This window comes from Puntigrus tetrazona, chromosome 7 (genome assembly GCF_018831695.1).
Source record: "Puntigrus tetrazona isolate hp1 chromosome 7, ASM1883169v1, whole genome shotgun sequence".
Classification (NCBI taxonomy): domain Eukaryota; kingdom Metazoa; phylum Chordata; class Actinopteri; order Cypriniformes; family Cyprinidae; genus Puntigrus; species Puntigrus tetrazona.
This window is the reverse complement of record NC_056705.1, coordinates 7,201,773-7,221,928: the sequence shown is the minus strand read 5'-3', so window position 1 is coordinate 7,221,928 and position 20,156 is coordinate 7,201,773. Positions and strand designations below refer to the sequence as shown.

Genomic DNA, 20,156 nt, shown 5'->3' with positions numbered 1-20,156 from the left:
GTTTTTATTTGTATGTATTTCATTTATTTTTGTTGGCTTTTTTCATGTTTAGCTTTTTATTTTGGTGTTACGTAACACGAATAGTAATCATAATTTGCGGCGGTTCTTTCCCGGTCTCCTTCGGCGCCTCTTCTCAAAGGTTCGCACCTGTCTCCACGCGGCTACTCAAGCGGACCTGGCTCGACTTCAAAGCTCTCGAAGTCGCAAAATCCGCTCGGACGAAGACGAGAACGACGGAAAGTCCGCCGCAGGACCGGTTCGACATCCTAGGTCGCGGTCATAAATAATGCATGCGTCCTCCGAACGACGGCGACGTACAGTTTCTTCATTTCGGCGCATTTAAATCGAGAAGAAACGTTTACAAAGGCTCGAGGAGCGGAGGAGCCCAACAAGGGCTCTATTTACAGACGGAGACCCGGGGGGCGGGAGGAGGAGCGGAGGGCCGATGAATTAATGAATTAAATAGCGCTGAAAGTACGTGTTTCCATCAACAATGAAAGGCAGGACTGAGGCGATAGGAGAAAGTTTTCAGACAGTGCTGCGAACTTATTGAGGAGTTCCACTTAAGAGGAGAGAAGAGATAGAAGGAGACTGAGGAGGATAGAAAGAGAGAGAGAGAGGGAGTAGAGATAGAGAAAAGGATTACATAATAAATCGGTAACGTTCGACCGGCACTGACTGACACTTAGCACACAACTTACTAGCATCGAACATAACTTGACAGGTTTAGCATATTTGCACGGAAAGTTAGTCAGTAGAGTATTAACGGTTTCAAATGCGCTCATTTGATTGATAAACATTATGAGACCTTGTCGTTCTTCTGGCGCGGATGGTGTTGACAGAGTTGTCAGGAACGCGCTGCTCTCCGTTCTGAACGCTTTCGCCGCTTTCGCCTCAGATTGTCCGATGCTCCCCGAGGTCGGAAAACAGCAGTGACCGTGATCGCGAGAAAAGAGAGCGCTCTGCCTTCAAGTCCTCGTTAAAAGGTAAGTGTGGAAGGAAGTCGCTCGTGAGGCCTAGAGGTCGATCGAGATGGTGAGATTGAGATTGCGTTCAATTAAGATACAGAAACGTGTGGTACATTTGAATCCAGCAGAGTCGTGAAGTCCAGTGAGATCCTTGCAGACATCAGGTGCATCTCAACAAGAAGCAAAAAACAAACTAGCTCGTAAGGAATGAGTGTTATGATGGAAACAGGTTGCTCTGAGGTGCAGCCTGCCGTTTGGTTGCTCAGATGTCCCGTGATTTGTCATTTAATTAGCTAAAATGAATTAATAATGGCCACGTTTAACTGTTTGTCGGTATTGGATTGCTATTCAAGCTCGCGTCGCTTTCTGTCAAGTTTCAGATTGTTTAGCATTGCAGTGCAAAATACAAGTAATAATAATACAAAAACAAGTCTGACAGTGGTATCGAAACAGCAAAAGATGTATAATTTGCGTTTCGTTCGCCAGGTATTGGTTTTGGAATGCAATGCAATACCTTTTTTAAATTATTATAGTAGTATTTCGATCTGTGATCGGTGTGTCACAGTTACAGTTTGCTCTAACACTGCTTCTGTTTAATGCATGAGAAGTAATATTTACTGATGCAGAGATATGAAAGAGCAGGGTTATCCGCTGCTATCAAAATAATTTCATAGACTCTGACTGAAAGACAACATCGCGTGGGTATCCCTTTCTTTTTTTCGTTTCTTTCTACCGATCTGATATGCTCCCCATGGCTCTTTCTGGCAAACATCAGACCTGGCAAAGTTTTTGGATTTCCTTTTTGGACTGTTCCCCCTTCCCTCGATCATTTCAACCTGGTTATTTTGGAGCTCTGAGGCGAGCCAGCCAGTGAAATAACTGATCTGCCTGGATCAGGTAGCCGTGCAATGGACTAATTAGAGGTTAGGGAAATGCGGATCTGTTAAGAGAGTCGATTTGTCCGCAGAGTGGTTTCCCCGAGCACTTAAAAACAGAAAAGTCAAGCGCTATCGCATTGGATCCGGTGAATAGAGGAAAGTAACAGTTTGCACATCCGCGGAATACTGATGAGCGAGTTTTAATATCGGCCTGTTTTCTGTCCATCTCTCCATGTCATTCCTTCCTTTCTCTCTCTCTCTCTCTCTCTCTCTCTGTGTGTCTCACTTGCTCTCTCTCTCACACACATGCAGTGTTGTATTTTTCAATGGTGGCTTTTGTCTCTTTCATCTCGTCTCTAAACAAAAGGATTCTTGTGTATACAGGACAGCGAGCGAGAAAGAAAGACATCGAGGGAGGACAGAAAGCGAGAGGAAGAGTGAGAAAAAAGACGGAGACGATTTGTAAACTTGAAACAACGCGGCTCGTCAAAAGTGTGGATATGCACCTGCTTTTTCCCACGTTGCAGAATGATAATGAAGCCAGGACATAGTCTTTCCCTTTAAGTAGTATTCTTAGTCAAATATTCACGCGTGGGCACAATGTATATTTGTCCACAGAACTATTTTCATGCGTTTCAGAGGTCTTCGAGAGCATGAGAGGCATACATTGAGTCAAGTGCTTGTCAGCGTTTGTCTGCAGCACGTACTGTATCAGTGTGCAGGCGAGTGGGCGCGTACTCGCCGGAGTTCAGAGGTCAGCTGTGTGTACACTCTGCTTATAACACGTGCCTCGGCGAGGAACCGCCTCCTCCCTCTCGCCCCGGCGTTAGTATTCAGAGCACAGAGATCCAGACAGATACCTATTCATTCTCTCAGTGTGAGTCCAGAGAGAGAGAGCGAGGTCAGAGAGGGGAGAGCGTATCACGTCTCCCTGGTACTCATTCATTTCATTTATTTATTTTATTCGGTGCGGAAGGCAGAAGCCGAGTGAGACTGAACTACCACTTAGACATTTAAACCAGAACGCCGAGAGGGTGAGATTGAGCGGCGCGAATGAACGGAGTCGCCCTCGAAAGCATTTCCTTCGCGTAACCTAGCTAAGACATTGGTTCCTAGTTATGTTTTCAGGTTGCTCTTTGTCCTCAGATTCACAAATGAGCCAACTGTCGGACATCCAGTAAGAGTATGGAGCAATTAAATTAATGTGGATAGCGTCTCAGATCCTGAAAGAATTTAATAAGCCAAATGAATGCTTATGTTTCGAAGCGGCTTTAAAGAATATCATGATGTTAATTTTTTGAATTTCCTAATATAACACGTTCAAAGTCACATTTGCAAGATTATAGCTGAGCTGAATATAGCTGGTATTTTGAAACAGTGCAAACTAAGTTAAGATTTGTTATATAGTATATATAGCTCCCAGATTTATTGCAACACAATAATAAGAAATGTTTGAGCTCATATTGAGATTTTTTTATTAAATGCTTAGTATTTTGGCTAATTGGAGAACAGATTAAGTCACTGTGGAGATGTCTTCTGAGATGTGTACACTTTTCTTAATTTTTGCCTACATTTATTTGAATCGGCATGGTGTTTTTCAACACTACATCTATAATTTTGTCTTTTGAACGATTTGATTGAAATTTGCGTTTGCGCTATCTTTTGGTAATAAGACTCTTTTTCCACCCATTGTCCTCATTTGTAAGTCGCTTTGGATAAAAGTGTCTGTTAAATGATAAATTGTAAATGTAAGAAAATAGGGACTGTGAGAACGTTTTCTTTTTCTGATCTCCCACACAATGGAGTGTATTCTTTCTGCAAAATTATCCATAACGACGTTCCTACTTAAGTGTACAAAAACTTTTCGATTATTTTTAAAGAACTCGAAAAAAGAAAGCTGTCGGTGGAGCTTAAAATGGTTTGTTTCAGACTGTAAAACAATTATTGGTTCTTGAATAGTGAATGATTGTGTAATTAAGGTTCAAAGTCAGATTTTTGAGCATGATCGCTGTACTAGTTAATGTGTTTTTCCAGTTTGCATGCACAAAAATGTTTGAACTGAAGCTGTAGGACAAGGGAGTGAATCAGTGATTGAAAAAACCGTCCAAGCAGCATATACGAAACAAAGTTTATAAAGGTGGAGGATTAAGAAGCGTCATCCTCAATGTAACAGAGGAATGCAGAGAATATGGAAAACATTGTGGTGCTCTTTTCATCCCTGATTCCTTCCTGCAGTTTTGTGTTTTTGGATGGTGAATAAGTCACCCCTTTCACCGCTCACCCGGGCCAACCGAGCGCGGCATGTGAGTTGGTCAGCATTGACGACTAGCCTTTAAATGAGAAAGGGCAGCTGCTTCCACTGTGTGAATGAGGGGCATTTAATGCGCTTGGGCAGCTGGAGGGTCTGAATGTAGAATCAAAAAAGAGTAATGGACCACCAGGGTCGCCCCCAAACCCGGCCCTGTACCCCTTCCTGGCACACGCAAACCTCGAGGGAGAAGGATGCGCTCACGGATCAGCGATAAAGATCGCTCCGAAAGCTGCTTTGCCCATTTCAGCTTTTAGAGAAGTAGTTTTAAATACTGCTGAGAGTCGCTAATGTGTCCCTAATGTGTCTCTCTTTACTTGGACCATGCGCGACTTTCAGACAGAGCTCAGATAGAGATAGAGCCCTCTCTCTAAAATGCTACGAGACGACCTAGATTTTACAGAAGGCGATAAGGTGACAGGTTTCTCACACAGGAGCCTAACTGCTGGATCGTTTATTTCATTAAAAAGAACTTCTTTTTATATAAGAGTAACAAGATACTGGTAGTTTCTGTAATCTAAACGGTGACATTTTTGAGTCCCATCTGATAACATCCGGTGCTGGCCAGAAAGAAAAGGGAAGTAAGTGGAATTATTAGCAAAATATAAATGCTGATGTGAAAAGTCACAGATCACAGCTTTATTTAGTGCTCCTGCAATTGTTGCAGCAAAACCTGAACGCAAAAACATGCCCAGGTTTCATGTCTCAGTGTTTGGTCATAATTGAACATTAACCAAATTGGAGTCTGTATGTTTTGTACGTAACCGCCAGTCTAGTGTGCCTAAAGCTTTAGCAGTCTTTAATTACGACTTTTGGACGAAGACAGCCTTGTCTAGTGTGCATTTTAGAAACTGCATTAGCTTGCATTTTTAGCTTTAATGCAGAAATGATTTAAGAAGCATTTGACCTCAGAAATAGAGGAAATGTTTTCATCATTATAAATCAGTATTAGCTATTAGAGTTAATTTGCAGTTTTATTCACCTTTTACTTCAAAATGTAAGAACGTGCAGTAAACGGTTAAAATGTTTACACTACAAACCAGTGTTCAAAGATAATACAATATGGTAAGACACAACAATTTTCAACAGCAAGGTAGAAGAAATTGGTTTACTTAATTTAAACCATTTCTCTCTTCCCTCCTAGCTATGACCTCAGCCACGCCCCCTTCCTCCCGTAGCCCCTCCCCACAGAAGGTGTGCCACTCCCAGACACAGACAGATGTTTTAAAGCCACTCCTAAGCGGAGGAGGCGGGGCTTCAACAGGAAACGGACCTGCGGCATTGAGACGCCGTCGACGGGTGCTATCTAAAGATGGGAGGAGCAATGTACGCATCGAACACGTCAGTGGGCGAGGGACGCTTTACCTGCGTGACCTGTGGACCACCTTTCTGGACATGCAGTGGCGCTACAAGCTTTTCCTGTTTTCCGCCACCTTCGCTGGCACCTGGTTTGTGTTTGGAGTGCTGTGGTACTTGGTGGCACTTGTGCATGGAGATTTGCTAGGTGAGAAGGGAAGGCGATATTCTTCACTAAGATATTCATTTTTGTAAATATTGCAACCCCGTTATTTCCATGTCTTTGCTTCTTTTCCTTTCTCACCAGAATTTGATCCTCCGTCCAACCACACGCCGTGTGTGATGCAGGTCCAAACGTTGACTGGAGCGTTCCTGTTCTCCCTGGAATCACAAACTACTATTGGTTATGGCTTTCGCTGCATCACTGAGGAATGCCCACTTGCTATCATCCTGCTTATTGTCCAGCTTGTCATCACCATGGTGATGGAGATCTTCATCACTGGAACCTTTCTTGCCAAGGTACACCTAAAACTAAATTAATTGGGTAAAAACTTCAGAGTTGTCTTAATATCTTCATTGGTAAAAAGTTAATCTATCATTTGTCTATTTTGGCGGAAAACCTGACATATAAGCTCTTCTCATTGCAAGTTTGGGAAGAAAACTAACAAATGTTGAGTTCCTAAATGTATAAGTAACCCAAACTCACAGCAAACAGGAGTTGGAGTTTGTGTGGAGCAGCACTTGTTGAGAACTGCTTCCTGAGACACTGAAAGCACTAGTTAGAACACACTTTTTTATTGAAATAAACTGTAGCCTTTGCAAGTAGCAGTAATTTCATTGTATTGTGATTAAATTTAATAAAATACAGTACATGAAGTTGTACTGGAACCGGATAGAATTGGAGCAATATCAATAGTATTGAAAAAATATTTTGTGACCTGTACAGTCCTCACTCGGATCTAATAAGGCATTTATGTTTTCATTTTGGGTATGTAGGTAGCACGGCCGAAGAAACGTGGCGAGACGGTGAAGTTCAGTCAGCATGCTGTGGTGGCCAATCATGAAGGCCGACCTTGTCTCATGATCCGTGTCGCTAACATGCGCAAGAGCCTCCTTTTAGGCTGCCAGGTAAATCTGATTAAATAATGTTGAATTTCATATTAATTTCCGACGTAGCGTATGTGCAACTAATCATATGTTAAATTTTCGGGATTCCTCAGGTAACAGGTAAGCTTCTGCAGACGTCGCTGACTAAAGAGGGTGAGACGGTGCGTCTGGACCAGAGAAATGTAGCCTTCCAAGTGGACACTTCCAGTGACAGCCCCTTCCTCATCTTGCCCCTCACTTTCTACCACGTGATAGATGACAACAGCCCACTACGGGCCTGGGCTGCCAAAGGTACAGAAGCCTAAGAGAACTAAATGGAACGAAAAGGTGTCATGTTGATATGTTGGAATTCCAAAATGGAGCCTGAAAGCCTAAGCTTAGAATTGTCTCATTCGAAATTATATCATTATTTTCTACTGTAAGTTGAACTGGTATAACTGTAGCTCAACTGGAGAGCATGGTGCTGGCTATGCCAAGGTCTTGGGTCAAGCATCTGTCAAATGGGTAAATGTAACTCAGAACAGGCACAGTTTCACCTGGTGCAACCTTAGGTGTCTTGCTCTGTTGGCTCATAGATTGTTTCTTTCGGTGAATGAACCAGCAACCATCTGGTTACAAGCCTTCAGACTGAACTACTTGACAACACTACTCCATTTCCTCATATGCACAATTTGAACCCATCCCATCACAGGAAATGTGAGATTCCTGTTGCTCAAACGGTAGAGCATAGAGCTTGGTTATGGGTTTGATTTCCAAGGAATGCATTACTTGTGAATCAAACCCATGACGATTTGTATCACAAATGTAATGTAATCCGCATTTGATAAGAGCACCCGCCAAATTGCATTCTGGTTTGATTTGGTCGAATATTTCATGAATCGAATCCATGAGCTAGTGTACCATAGATGCAATATAAGTTGCTTTTGATAAAAGCATCTGTCCAATGCATGTTTTTTTAGTTGCTCATTCAAAAACCTTCCACTAAGCTTAGCGTTGAACAAAAACAGCCTTTACTGGTTAGGTATGTTTTGAAGCTGGGATGCTGGTTTGAGCTGGTTCTGTGCTGGTTTATGGTGGCCCTTTGCTGGTTCAACCTGCTCTTTTGCTGCTTTAAGCTGGTCCTATGCTGGTTATGTGCTCTTAAAGGACCAGCATACAACAAGGGACCAGCTTAAACCAACTTAAGCAAGCTCAAACCAGCATCCCAGCTTCAAAACATACCTAACCTGCCATTTTTTTCAGCAAGGAGATGGCGCTTGGCTCTGGTGGCAGATAAAGACTGTCAGTAGGATACACCTGAGAACAGGGACAGCGTGGTTGGGCACCGACCCCCGTGGCTCCAGCAGAGTTTCTCTGGGGATAGAGTGCTACACGGGAGAAACGTGAAACAGCAGTGTGGGGAGAGGTGTCAAAGACACCGGAGAAGCTCTGTTTCAGTGCAGAGGTCACTCTGCAGGCAGAAGGTTCAGGGAGTTCTGGCACTTTGAGCACACGCTGGTGCCCTGTTTCCACTGACACTTCACACCTGAATCAAATGCGCGTGGCTGGCCAAAGTGGCTCAATTTATGTTTCCATTTTGACTCTCCTTGATTAATCATGAGGATAAACGTGAGCTAGATTTGCACATTTGCCTGCACAAAGGTTGCTAGGGTGTTGTTACAACATTTAGTTTGTTACAACATTGATCTTTAGAGAATTGCTAGCGGTTGCTAGAGTGCTCTGGGTTGTTGCTTGCTGGTCAACAAAATCTGATAATGCGTTTGAATATTTAAAAAGTTAAACGCAACTGAACACCGTAACAGTATTGTAATTATAAGTGGGAAAAACTTGTATGTGTCATCTGTGAATTTGTGGTGGACAGCTGTCGTCCAGTCCTTGCTTGATTTTGAACAATTTTAATATCACTCTACTAAACAGCAACAATTATAACAACTAATCAGCCAACCGAGAGCCACTGTAGCTGGTGTAGTTCTGTAATTATTTATGGAGCTACCTCCAAATTCAGTAATAATAAAACTATATAAGTTGAACAGGTCTAATTCTAACAAAAGCTTAATTTGTTTTTGGAGTCAAAATCTGAATCATGCTGGGAAATACAGTCAGTTTTAGTGGTTTTAAGGGATTTTGAGTCCTGGGCAGCTGGTCAGACAGACCTTTGGTGTCAGGATTGGCATTTGGGAATCATAGATTCCTTTGTGGTAAAGACGGCAAAAGTTTAATTGAATATTGAGAGGTTAAAGGACAAAGTGGATTTCACATTCTCTCTGCAATTTTACTGTGAATTGTAGCAAATTCAATAAAGACTTGGTATGGGGGGGGGCATGTTTACAAGAACTTAGGGTTTCTATTATTGGCAGATGAGCTGCATTTATTGTCGTCTTCCTCCCTTCATCTCATTTTCTCTCCATTAGCCCGCATTCACGTTCTCTGTAGACGTAGCTTTCCCTCTTTCTTTTCTAAATTCTCTCTCTTTGGCTGGAATGCGCGTATGAGAGCGTGCCAGAGCGTCTCATTAGAGGCACAAAGCAGCCCAGTTCCTGGTGCTGACACGCAGGTCGTGGATCCAGTTACGCTCCCAGTCTCTACCCCATCGAGGGCCCAAGCTATCAGACCCTCCGGTCCCCGCTTTTGCACTTGATTCACTGAATGCGACTCTCATCTCGCACGTCTATGGGCTTTCCCTCTACGTGATTATCCTCGTGTATGTTTATGGTTTCTGTTGTGCTTCTTCCTCTCTCCTCACTGCTTCTTTCTCATGTTTGTAGTCTAGCCGGATCGCCCGGTGTAATCGACTGTAGTCGGATTATACGGTATAGGGTTATATTTAATAGACCCCACTTATGCCTAATGCTACCTAATCCAAATACATAGTTTCCTCCTAAAAATGACTCTTTTGTATGTTGAGCGTTAAGTTTTTCTTTAAAAACCTGAATGTAAAGCAGAAATAGCTATTCAGGATGCTCCAATGGAAGCGCATTTGCATATGAATGAAGTAACTGGCATCGTCCTTAAAAACGTGTCCGAAAGCGTGCCGGTGCATTACAGTGTGAATCTGTATGTGCCCGAGTGGCTGCGTGTAAACGTACGTGTATGGACGTGCGCCAGTGCACCAGTGTGTGTGAATCTATAGTAAAAAAAAAAAACTAAATACACAGTGTGCCAGTCTGCTGAATGTGGCATTGTGTTTGCGTAAGAGGCTGAGAAGAAGAGACACGGGCCTCTGCTGGAGCCCGACTCAGAATATAGCTATATGAACCACCAAACAAGTTGTTCTCTCATGAATGTGTGTTTGTTTGACTCATAGACTATGTTTTGCTTTAATTACTTACTTGGGCTGAATGCAGTCATCAAATCGTGAAGGCTGCCATTTAATAGTTTTAATTTAAGAGCCTTTGTTTGGTTTGCTGTATCATATGCACATGTGTCATTTACATAGCAGGCAAACCTTTCAAAGTTTAAAATGTATTTTTTAACTTTTAAAAATGAGGAATTTAAAATGCAAATAGTGTTATTGTAAGTTGTTTATATTTATGTAATGTTTTTATTTAATAACCGCTATAAAAATGATAGTAATAGACTTTAGTCGAATTAAATCGGTCAAAACACGTGGCACGAAAACGGAAAGAGATTTTCACTTTCAAGCTCAGGTTTTGCTTCTTGAGTAAACCAAAATGTGATTTGCCCTCAAAAATTTCTCAGATTTTCATTTTTCGAAATTATTTTTATTCTCCGTGCTGAGGTACTTTGCAAAAAAAAAAAAAAAAATCAGTATTTCGGAATGATTAACTCTTTCCAATGCTAATAAAGTCACATGAAAAAAATGTGACAAAATATATTGCAGAATGTTTTTTTAATATACATTTCTGTCATCCTTCATTCACGCTTATGTCATTCCAAATATATATGACTTTTTTTTCCCGTAAAACACAAACGATTTTTGAAGAATGGTCCCACTACTTGGCGTGTGCATGCAATTTATCACATATAAACTGATAAAAGAAAGGTAGGTAACTAAGATTTCATTCCTTTATTCAACTGTACCACATAGTAGAAATGACCCATATATAAGTAGGCTATCTTCTTCCTGAAACGCATTAAAGACACAGTGAGAGGCCACATCAGATCTGCCTGAAACACTGACATCCCCTGAGGGTCTTTCCACTGAGTTCTGTCATGATCAGTGTGTAAACAGCACCGAAGAATATCTTCATGTGCTGATAATTAATACATGTCAGTGTTTTTGCATTCATTAGCCAGTAAGCGTTAAAAACAACGCGTATATACTGTCTCTAAATGGTTTTGAATGCTATTCTTCATTTCTAAACGTCATTGCGTTTAAGAATCTCACCATTTCATCTGTTGTTTTAGTACTGACCGTAAAATAAACTATACTAAAGTAAATGTTTAACAATGCAATGCCGTAACGTTTCGGAGTGTTTAGATGATTTTTTGGGGGCACTACGAAACATGATTGTGAGCATGATCTGGTGTGTTTGTGGGTTATGAAACCCCATGTTTTTTGCTCGCAGAATGCAGAACTGGCTCTGGGTTAAAGGAGAGACTGTTTTCACAGATGACGGTCTCTTGCTCTGAATGTGGGATGTTGATGCAGGTGTGTGTGCGATTGTGTGTGTGTGTGTGTGTGTGTGTGTTTGTGTCAGTGGGTGAATGACATGCTTACGAGTGAAGGCATTTGTATTTCTGCTGGTATGAGCCATAAGTATCCTTATATGCCATCATGTAATGCAGATTTTTATATAAGTTGATTGTCTTACTGTCTGTTTTGTTGTAAAATGTGTTTTAATTTTAATTCTCCAATTTTTTGAGAATTGTGCAGATGCCTTAACTTTAGAATCAAAATCAATATTTACTTTATTCGCCAAACATACATTCGTTTTACATACATTATTGTAATTATAGCATCATTTTTAATTTTTTGCCATTAAACTTTTACATTTTATTTAAAATTTCAGGTTTAAATTTTAATACATCAAGATTAACCTAAAATGAATGTTTAAATAAAGCCTAAATAAAATAAGCTTTTTAAATTACATATTCAGTTAATGTTTTTTTTAATTAAAAAAAACACAAATGTTTTTCACAGTTTAAACTAAAATAACCCTCCATGATATACAAAAAGAAAAATGACAAAAGTAGAATTAAGCTAGAAAAATAAAAACAATATACATCTAGATGGAGTAAGGCGCAGCTTTGTAAAGTATTTACGTGGTACATTTCTAAAAATATACTTTAAAGTTTTTTATTCAGTAAGGAAATGTGACAAGCTCCAAAAAGTTCCACCCTAAAGTATTTGAAGTTTGCTCATGTTTGAGCACGAATGAGACACAATGAATGAGTGAAAGTCGAGTGTGGTACAAAATGGGTTAAATTATATCACCTGCTACCGAATTTCTGTTTCACTATATATCTTTTTCTTTCTAAGGTGGCGGGTGGACGGATCCGGAGCTGGCTGACTTCGAGCTGCTCGTGATCATGAGCGCTACCGTGGAGCCGACCTCGGCCACCTGCCAAGTGCGCACCTCCTACCTGCCCGACGAGATCCTGTGGGGCTACGAGTTTCCCCCCGTCGTCTCCCTCTCTCCCTCCGGAAAGTATGTCGCCGACTTTGCCTTCTTTGACAAGGTTGCCAAGACCAAGACCCCGCCCCTTTTTAAACAAGCCCCGCCCCCGAACGCCCAGTCGACCCAGCAACAAGGCGACAGCAGCGGAAACCAAGGGGTGGATATGGAGAAGATGCGATTGGAGGAGAGCTACCGGGAGGAGAAGGGGCGGGACAGGGGGCGTGTCCGAGACCAGCTCAGCGTCCGCATTAGTAACGTCTAGAGAGCGGATGAATGAACGGGGGATCAGATGAAGATAAATTGCTTGAGTACTTGTTGGATTCAGTGTTAGCCAACTTTTTTTTTTAATGCCACTAGGCTTACCTGTTTTACAAGGTAGGGTGCCAGTAGAGTTGGCTAGCGCTGAAATGCGCTGGCACACAAGCATGAAATAGAGAAGATAAAGACAGAGAAGCTATGTTCGGAATAGCACACTAGCATACTACGCTTTTTGTTTCTAGTACGTATACTGTGCATACCGTGCAATTTTCTGTATGAACAAAACACGCAGATTATATAACTGCTACAAATGATCGGAAAAACAAACCTCGGCCTATATTTCTGGAAAATCGTATGGCAGTGGAGCAACAGCAACTTTTATTCCTGTTCACACAGAATGTATGTAATGCAGTTCGATGTTCACACATAATAATCACATGACCAGCTCTATGTGTGTGACTTTCCTGACTTAGTAAACTTGCTCGATAGCTCACCTGGTAAAGCATTTCACTTGCCTTGTGAAGCAAGTACCTAAAAAACCACTAATGATAAAGAGGCACGGTCGCCTCGTCGTATCTCACCGTTGCTTTTGTTAACACTATCGGTTAAATTTAGGGTTGAATTTAATGCAGTTGGTACATTACTTTCACAAAAGATAAAAACCACGGAATGTGCGATTCACCAGACTAGATCACTATTCGTACATAACCATGATTAATGTTTATCCGTTACGAATAAGCGCCCCTCAGTATTACGACTATCGAGTGCCGCTTACGGTGCATTCAAACTGTTTCTATAGCAGGGGTTTCCTGTAAACTTTAGCTTTAACCCGATTAAACACACGCGAACCAGCTCGCTTGAAACGCCAGAGAAGGTGTGCTCGGGGCAAGTTAGAGCTAAACTCTGCAGGACGGTGACCGCGAACGAGTCTGGACACCTGTTCTAGAAGCTCGACCCGTCGTGGAACCCATTTACTTACGTTTCGTTATCGCCCTGCCGAAAGCTTCAAAATGCGACTACAACTGTAAACCGGATGCATTGATTTCTTTTTAGCTCATCGTTTGCTCGGGTTGAGCAGCGGTCACGTTGCGCATGGCTTCTTGAACGTCTCATCGCTGCATAATGCGCATCGTTTCACGCGACGCTCGAAAGAAATAGCGTGCTGCATACGTACGTGGGTTTGCTAGCGTTCCATTCCGGATATAGTTGAATCTGTAAATGAGAAATACCGTAAACTACTAAACTATTAGACCATGTGGAATCAAACGGTGATTCGACATAGATCTGCTGCTTTATTCGTGACAAAACAGCATCGGACGCTCTTGAGGGACCTGCTCACCAGGAAGGGCTACTTCACCCCCCTGTGGCCAAGACAAGCAGTGCCACAGATTTGAGACGCTTTGAGAAGAACAGCTATTCTGTAAACTCTGATGGACAAAACCTGATTTTATAAACACACGGATATCGATCTATTTTTGCAGAAGGACAATGGACCGGAGGGTTGCGTGTCACCGACTGGAAGAAATCATAATATTTAAACCACTGTACTGTAGTTATTGATAGAGTACAACGTTAGCGTCAATAACTTGTGCGTGACTGTGTCAGATGTGATTTGCATCTATATTTGTGTCTAACAGTGCCAGTATAGAGCTATTTTGAGGTAAAGATCTAGTTCGTTTTTCCCCCACAGCTGATCTTTTGTCACTGGAATAAACATAATGATGTTTGTTTAACAATACTAAAAGCACTTTAACTCGAGGAGGAGGCTTTATTTTTGATATTTCGTTTTGGGTCCAACTTAACTGTACGCGGCCTTTTATAAGTGAAGATAATGACGAAGAGTGAAAGAATGTATTTTTAATTATAGAAACTGTAAAGTCAATGTGCCTTTGAATCAACAACAATAACTACAACAGTAATAATAATAGTAATAATAATGAGCTGTTTAGTAAGTGTTACTGTCACTATTATTCATGCGTTGTGTTATTGTTAGTCAACAATCCCCATTATATAAATTATTGAGGTTTTATCAAATTAATTTTATATAAGCTTTACGGCTTGCAAGTGGCAACCCACCTATGACACATTATTATTATTATTATTCGGATGGTTTATATTGTTGTAAAAGAATGATTTTGGTTTCATCTTTAGCACATGTTGCCTGTCTTAACTGCGGCTGTGAGGAAACATCTGTTTCGTGAATTTCCTTTTGCGTTTAGTCACTTTCATAACTGGACTTTCACTTTACCTGCTAATGATCTCAGATTACCGTTTTTAATAAATGAGAACTTTTGAGAAACAGTTGCGCGGCGACTTTATCTCTGTGTTCATCGAACGGCGCGGGTTTCGTGACACCTGGTGTGATTTTGAGGTGAGTGTTAAAAAACTCCCGCCGTTTATTCCACTTATTTATGTGTGCCATTGATGAGGATCTTTCAAAAGGTACCAATATGTACACTTTAGGGTGCTAATATTAATTTTATGCGTACTTTTGATAAACCTGCAATGATTTTTTAATGCAGCGGTTAAATGCTGTGTGGTTAAAACCTGATTAACGACCCAAAAACGGGAAGATTTTCTGAATACGTGCGAGCGGCTGGCTATTTTAGAAAGATTTCTTGCTGTGGTAAATGTAACTTTTGATTAGGTAGATATATAAATATTAGACGACAGATGTTGTTGTACATTATCGTATGTTATTCATAGTTTCCACGTGACATCACTGTCACGTCAAACATGTAAATGAACAGAAAGACATCACTCCTGATCTTCAAGGGGCAAACCGTTGCATCTCATCCTGTTCAAGACATTTACTACAAAAGATCTCGCGGGTAAGAACTTATACTCCACTTGTGCATGCTCTAGTGTTTGACCGATCGTCGGCTTTTATACATTTAAAGTGTAACGAGTGATGTGTGAATGCATTTCGTTTGGATTCGTATCGAAATAGACTGATCGTAAGACGTCTGGGTTTAAACAGGTTTAGTCGAACGAGCCGCAATCTGCATAATAAGGAGGGCGATAGGTTTATTACAAGAGCACAGATTTCTCATGCAATACGTAGCATCCATAATGTGTGCTTGTGTAGGTGAGACGTCATTTTGCAGTTCTGCGTTGAATACGCTTCACGATTGTGTTTGTCACGATGGAGCTCGGACGTCCTTTTCTGGCTTCTGTGACTCATTGCGAAAATAAGACAAAATGAGCCGTGAGGAGGTTCAAACTTTCCACCAGACTAGTCAAAAATACGCCTTGATACGCTCTGCCGAGTGCATAACTAAACACACCCACAGACACCCACGTATACAGTGCTTACAGTAATTGCTCATTTTTTAATTTTGTTGAACAGCACAGAAGTACATGAGTCTGAGACTGTTGTGGAAATACGAGATTATTGGTGGGCATAACATTAGTCGGAAAAGTTGGTTGAGGTCGACTCGTTCAGAGTGCTTGATCGGTTTGGTGAACTGTACCTAAAACTTGTTTTTCAGAAGAACAGCTCTGCTGACATTTACTGCTCTGTTTCCTGCCTGCAGGTGCTCCACAGGAAGTCTTATTCTCAGTCAAGCTGAGCGCTATGAAACTCATTCTGCAGTGGATTTTTTGCTTCAGTTTAGGTACATCTCTTCTTCACGAAGGGTTTCCCGTCTCAAAACACAATCAAAGATTCCCCCCAAAGGTTTTTTTTAACTTAATTGGTGAAGGATGGTTCCTAACGAAACCCGTACGACTCAAAAAAGAAGATATTTGTAAGCCTGATTTTTAAAACAGGGCAGCTTTATGCCTTATACTCAAGATTGCAAAAATAGGTCCATACAGCTTGTATAAAATAGCTTAAATACAGATCCACAACGCATTTACTTTTTCCTTAACTTCTTGTTTAGCATTTTATTTCTTGGCCTTTCCTCCCACTTATATTAGGTTGTCTTAACTACTTACATTTAAAGGTCCCATATTGTCAAATTTTTTGTCTTGTTTCATGATAAGTGAGGTCTAGGGACTATGTAACTAGTGCATAAGTTTAAAAACCTGTTATTATGAGCTGAATCCCATCTCACGTGTAAAGTAAAGACAAACTCGCTGTGTCTATTTAGTCATGATGAAGATTTCAGCAGGCAACTATTTATTTTTTACAGCTACGTTATCATTCCAGCTACAATCAGTCACAACAGTGCATATACAATAACACACGATTATACATAAATCGTCAGTTTGTTGTTTTACACACATGCACACAGACATTATTTCATAAATGACATAGTCGCAAAAACCACCTTTAGACGCGCCCATAACAACATAAGACACTTTATTGAACCTTTTCTGTCAAAACTCAAGCATTTTGCATCCAGCTAGCGCTGAAATAATTATGATTGGCCCAGTCGTGCGTCACTCAGAAACACAGACCAATCAGAAGAGAGGCTCATAAATAGTAATTATTCCGGTCCTGAGAACGGAGCTGCAAAAACTATTGAGATGGTTTTTGTTACTTATATGACACATATATCAACACCTACAATAAAAATCCAAAAAGGTGTAAAATATGGGACCTTTAAATTAAAGGGGTCATATAACGTTGCTAAAAAGAACGTTATTTTGTGTATTTGGTGTAGTGCAGTTTACGTGGTTGAAGGTGCAAAAACATTATTTTCCACATACTGTACAGTATTGTTTCTCCTCTAAGCCCCGCCTCCTGAAACGATTTCAGGAGCTCATTGTTCTAAAAAAGCTAAGTGTGCTCTGATTGGCCAGCTACCCAGTGCACTGTGATTGGCCGAAAAACGCAAACGTGTGGCATCGTATGACCCCTTTACTCATTGGGTACAATGCACTCATGTTTTTACATTGCACTTGTATTTTTTAAAAACACTCATATGTAACTACATTTGTAAGAAATTTCTTTAATCACATTTATAGTTGCCCTATCTCTTACCACTTACCAGCAAACCTGTCCCTAACCTTACCCACAACCCACCCGAACAACACGCTATGAACACAATATGTACTTTGTACGTATTTTTTGGTATTAAGTCAAATCGCAGTTAAGGCCGGCCGATATAAAGTGTGAAATTACTTCAAAGGTGACATTAAATACAGTTATATTCTTAGATTTTAAACAAACGTTGTTCTTTTGAACTTTCTATTCATCAAAAACAATTAAATAATGTAACGCACCACCATTTCCACGCAAATACGAAGCAGCGCGACCGTTTTAAACACTGATGATAATCAGAAATGTTTCCCAGATCGGTATTATATTAGTATGATTTCTGAAAGATCACGATACGCTGATAGATGTTTGATTATATAGTTTACACTTAACTATATAGTCAAATAAAGTTATTTTACTTTATAATAATAAAGAAACGTCATTGTAGACCGCCTAGTCAAGCTGTATTCCCCTTCACGCAGGTTTTGTCACTGAATGTCAAGAGAAACGTTATGGACTGAGCGGGGGATCGATCACTTTGAACCTCGATCTCGGAAATCGGTCACATCTTCAAGATGTCATGTGGCGACGATTCAACAGGCAAGAGCTACTTGCGAACTTGAAGGGCGTTCACCCCGACATTAAGAGAAGAATGAGCCTAAACGTCCTGGACCGGTCCTTGACCATACACGACCTGCAGGAAAACGACAGTGGGATGTACGAGGCCCTCGATTCCTGGGAGAAAGAAAGCCTGGCTTCTTACAGTCTAACAGTGGAGAGTAAGATCCATGCATCTCACATTTACACTGTACTTATATATATATATATCTATACTTCAGCATCTCAGCCCGGTAACTCATCCGTGGTTTTTTCCAGACAACGTCTCTGAGCCTGCGATCGAAGTACACGGATATAATTCGTCCGCCGGAGTGTGCCGGGCCACCGTGAACTGTTCGGCGGACGGGAACTGGGCCCAGTTCGACTGCGACCAACACCTCTGCCTGGAGAAAGATGCCTTTCTGACCTCGGTCAACATCACCGTCACCGCCTCGGACAGCGTCCACTGCCACGCCAGAAACCACGTGAGCGAGCGCCGTGCTCAGACTAGCATCATGTGTAAGTACGCGCTTTATTTCACGTTTGTAGCCGTGGCGTCTGTGGCCGGGAAAACCCCCTCCGGTTTCTTCTGAAAAAAAAAAAAAAACTGAAGGAAGAAACAGAGGGGGGTTCGCGTCACTGTTTGATGTTTATATCGGTTTCCTCCAGACGCTTAAAACATTTCTGTGGTTTTAAGAAGTGCACGACTGTCGAATAAGGCGGTCTTCGATTGGTTGGCGTTGTTCTTGCACCAAAAAATGCTGGATAGTTCCTTCCATCACGACATGGAGAGTTAGCCTAGCTCTAAACGGTTGACTACAGAGACAGTAGTGTTGCCAGGTACAAATAAAGCGCATGTGGATGCAAAAAAAAAAAAAAAAAAAAAAAATTATATATATATATATATATATATATATATATATTAAAAGCTATGCGCTATATAAATACACCAATCAAATGCATTACATTTAAGATGCATTAAAATTTAAAATAGATTTTAGGTACACTGAAACACACAGAGGACTTTTCTTGGTGTGTTTCTTAAAAGTGTGCTTTAAACAATTTAAAAATGAGTTCAGTGTTAGACACTTTTATATAGCAATCCTCAGTTTAAAATCAGCGCATTTTATTTAAAATATATTATTAAAGTAATAGGTATAATTACATGTTTCCCATGTATATCCCATTTATATAAGTAAACAAATTAGCGCTAAAAACACTAAAATTAATTTTAAGTGTACTGAGATTAAGTACCAGAAGCAAAAAATCAATGCAATTTAATCGTTCGCAACATTACAATTCATTTTATTTTGATTGCATTTTCGAAAATAGTTAAAATAGCCGTTCTGTGGTCGTTCCTTTCGCTAAAATCTGTTTTAATATCTGCGCTTGTCTTCAGGCCACGAAAAGCAGCAAAGCTTTTCGCGCTTTTTATCCCCATCTTTTGGATCGCCGCGGTGGTCAGCGGTGGGGTTTTGTTGGTTTTGTTGGGTGTGGGAGCAGTATTTGTCAAGAGAAGAAAATCTCCAAAAGTTCATCCACAGGTATAATTCATTCAGACGGCCTCCCAGAAGTAAATCATATATATATACGGTATATATATACATATAAAATTCTTTCTCTCTGTATCAGTCCAGCCCTGCTGTGACCAAACAGCAACACGAAACAATTTACAGCACAGTGGAAAAGCCGACGTCTCCGGTAAAAAACCCTGTCGGCAGCAAAGTAGAGACCATCTACGACACGCCATCCCGACACGTACGTATCCCCAAACCTCTCCGAATCACAGCAGAACGGCGAGATCCAGCGATCTGAATCAGTTCGAGCCTGTGTGACCTGCTGGTTTGTGTCCTGCTCAGACCAAGGCCTGTCAGGCGGACAGCGTGGAGGCGAGGAGAGACGCTGAGGAGCAGACGTCCGGACCTGACCGGACCATTCAAGTGAAAGCCACCGTCCACCAGGCGGCAGAACCCGACTCGGATGCCTTGAACACGGTTTACTGCAAACTGGGAGAGATATGACACAGACGCCTGCCCTGCGTTACTGAGACGCCGGCGGAGAGGAGCTGTGTGGAGGTTTGAACATCGACCGTGGATGTCTCTGAGGGTTATTTAGTGAAACATTAAGCCGTACATTCTTAGAAAAAGAAATAAATGAAGGAGCTTTTATAAAACAAACAAAAAATAGGGTTAAGAACACTTTAATAATCCGAGGAACCTTTAAAGAATCATGTCT

General features: G+C 41.1%; 2 protein-coding genes across 4 annotated transcripts; both read left to right on the top strand.

Annotated features, from left to right (window-relative positions):
* The first annotated feature begins 226 nt into the window (after positions 1 to 226).
* kcnj10a (potassium inwardly rectifying channel subfamily J member 10a) lies at positions 227 to 14,698 on the top strand. The gene is made up of 6 exons (XM_043245291.1): positions 227 to 986; positions 5,299 to 5,658; positions 5,758 to 5,969; positions 6,447 to 6,578; positions 6,671 to 6,848; positions 12,001 to 14,698. Exons 2-6 carry the CDS (start codon positions 5,301 to 5,303, stop codon positions 12,399 to 12,401), a joined length of 1,281 nt encoding a protein of 426 aa, XP_043101226.1. The 5' UTR covers positions 227 to 986; positions 5,299 to 5,300; the 3' UTR covers positions 12,402 to 14,698.
* On the top strand, positions 14,656 to 20,144 carry si:ch1073-220m6.1. Of its 3 annotated transcripts, none has more exons than XR_006251442.1 (7): positions 14,656 to 14,768; positions 15,934 to 16,014; positions 17,807 to 18,103; positions 18,201 to 18,440; positions 19,321 to 19,465; positions 19,554 to 19,679; positions 19,781 to 20,144. XR_006251442.1 is itself a non-coding variant. In XM_043245294.1 (6 exons), the coding sequence occupies exons 2-6, from the start codon at positions 15,975 to 15,977 to the stop codon at positions 19,567 to 19,569; spliced, it is 738 nt and encodes a 245-aa protein (XP_043101229.1). In that variant the 5' UTR covers positions 14,835 to 15,228; positions 15,934 to 15,974; the 3' UTR covers positions 19,570 to 20,144. The 3 variants fall into 3 exon arrangements, 1 of the variants encoding a protein (XP_043101229.1); XR_006251441.1 differs by lacking the exon at positions 14,656 to 14,768 and adding an exon at positions 14,836 to 15,228 and having other exon boundaries at positions 19,781 to 20,143; XM_043245294.1 differs by lacking the exon at positions 14,656 to 14,768 and adding an exon at positions 14,835 to 15,228 and having other exon boundaries at positions 19,554 to 20,144.
* Positions 20,145 to 20,156: the final 12 nt, after the last annotated feature.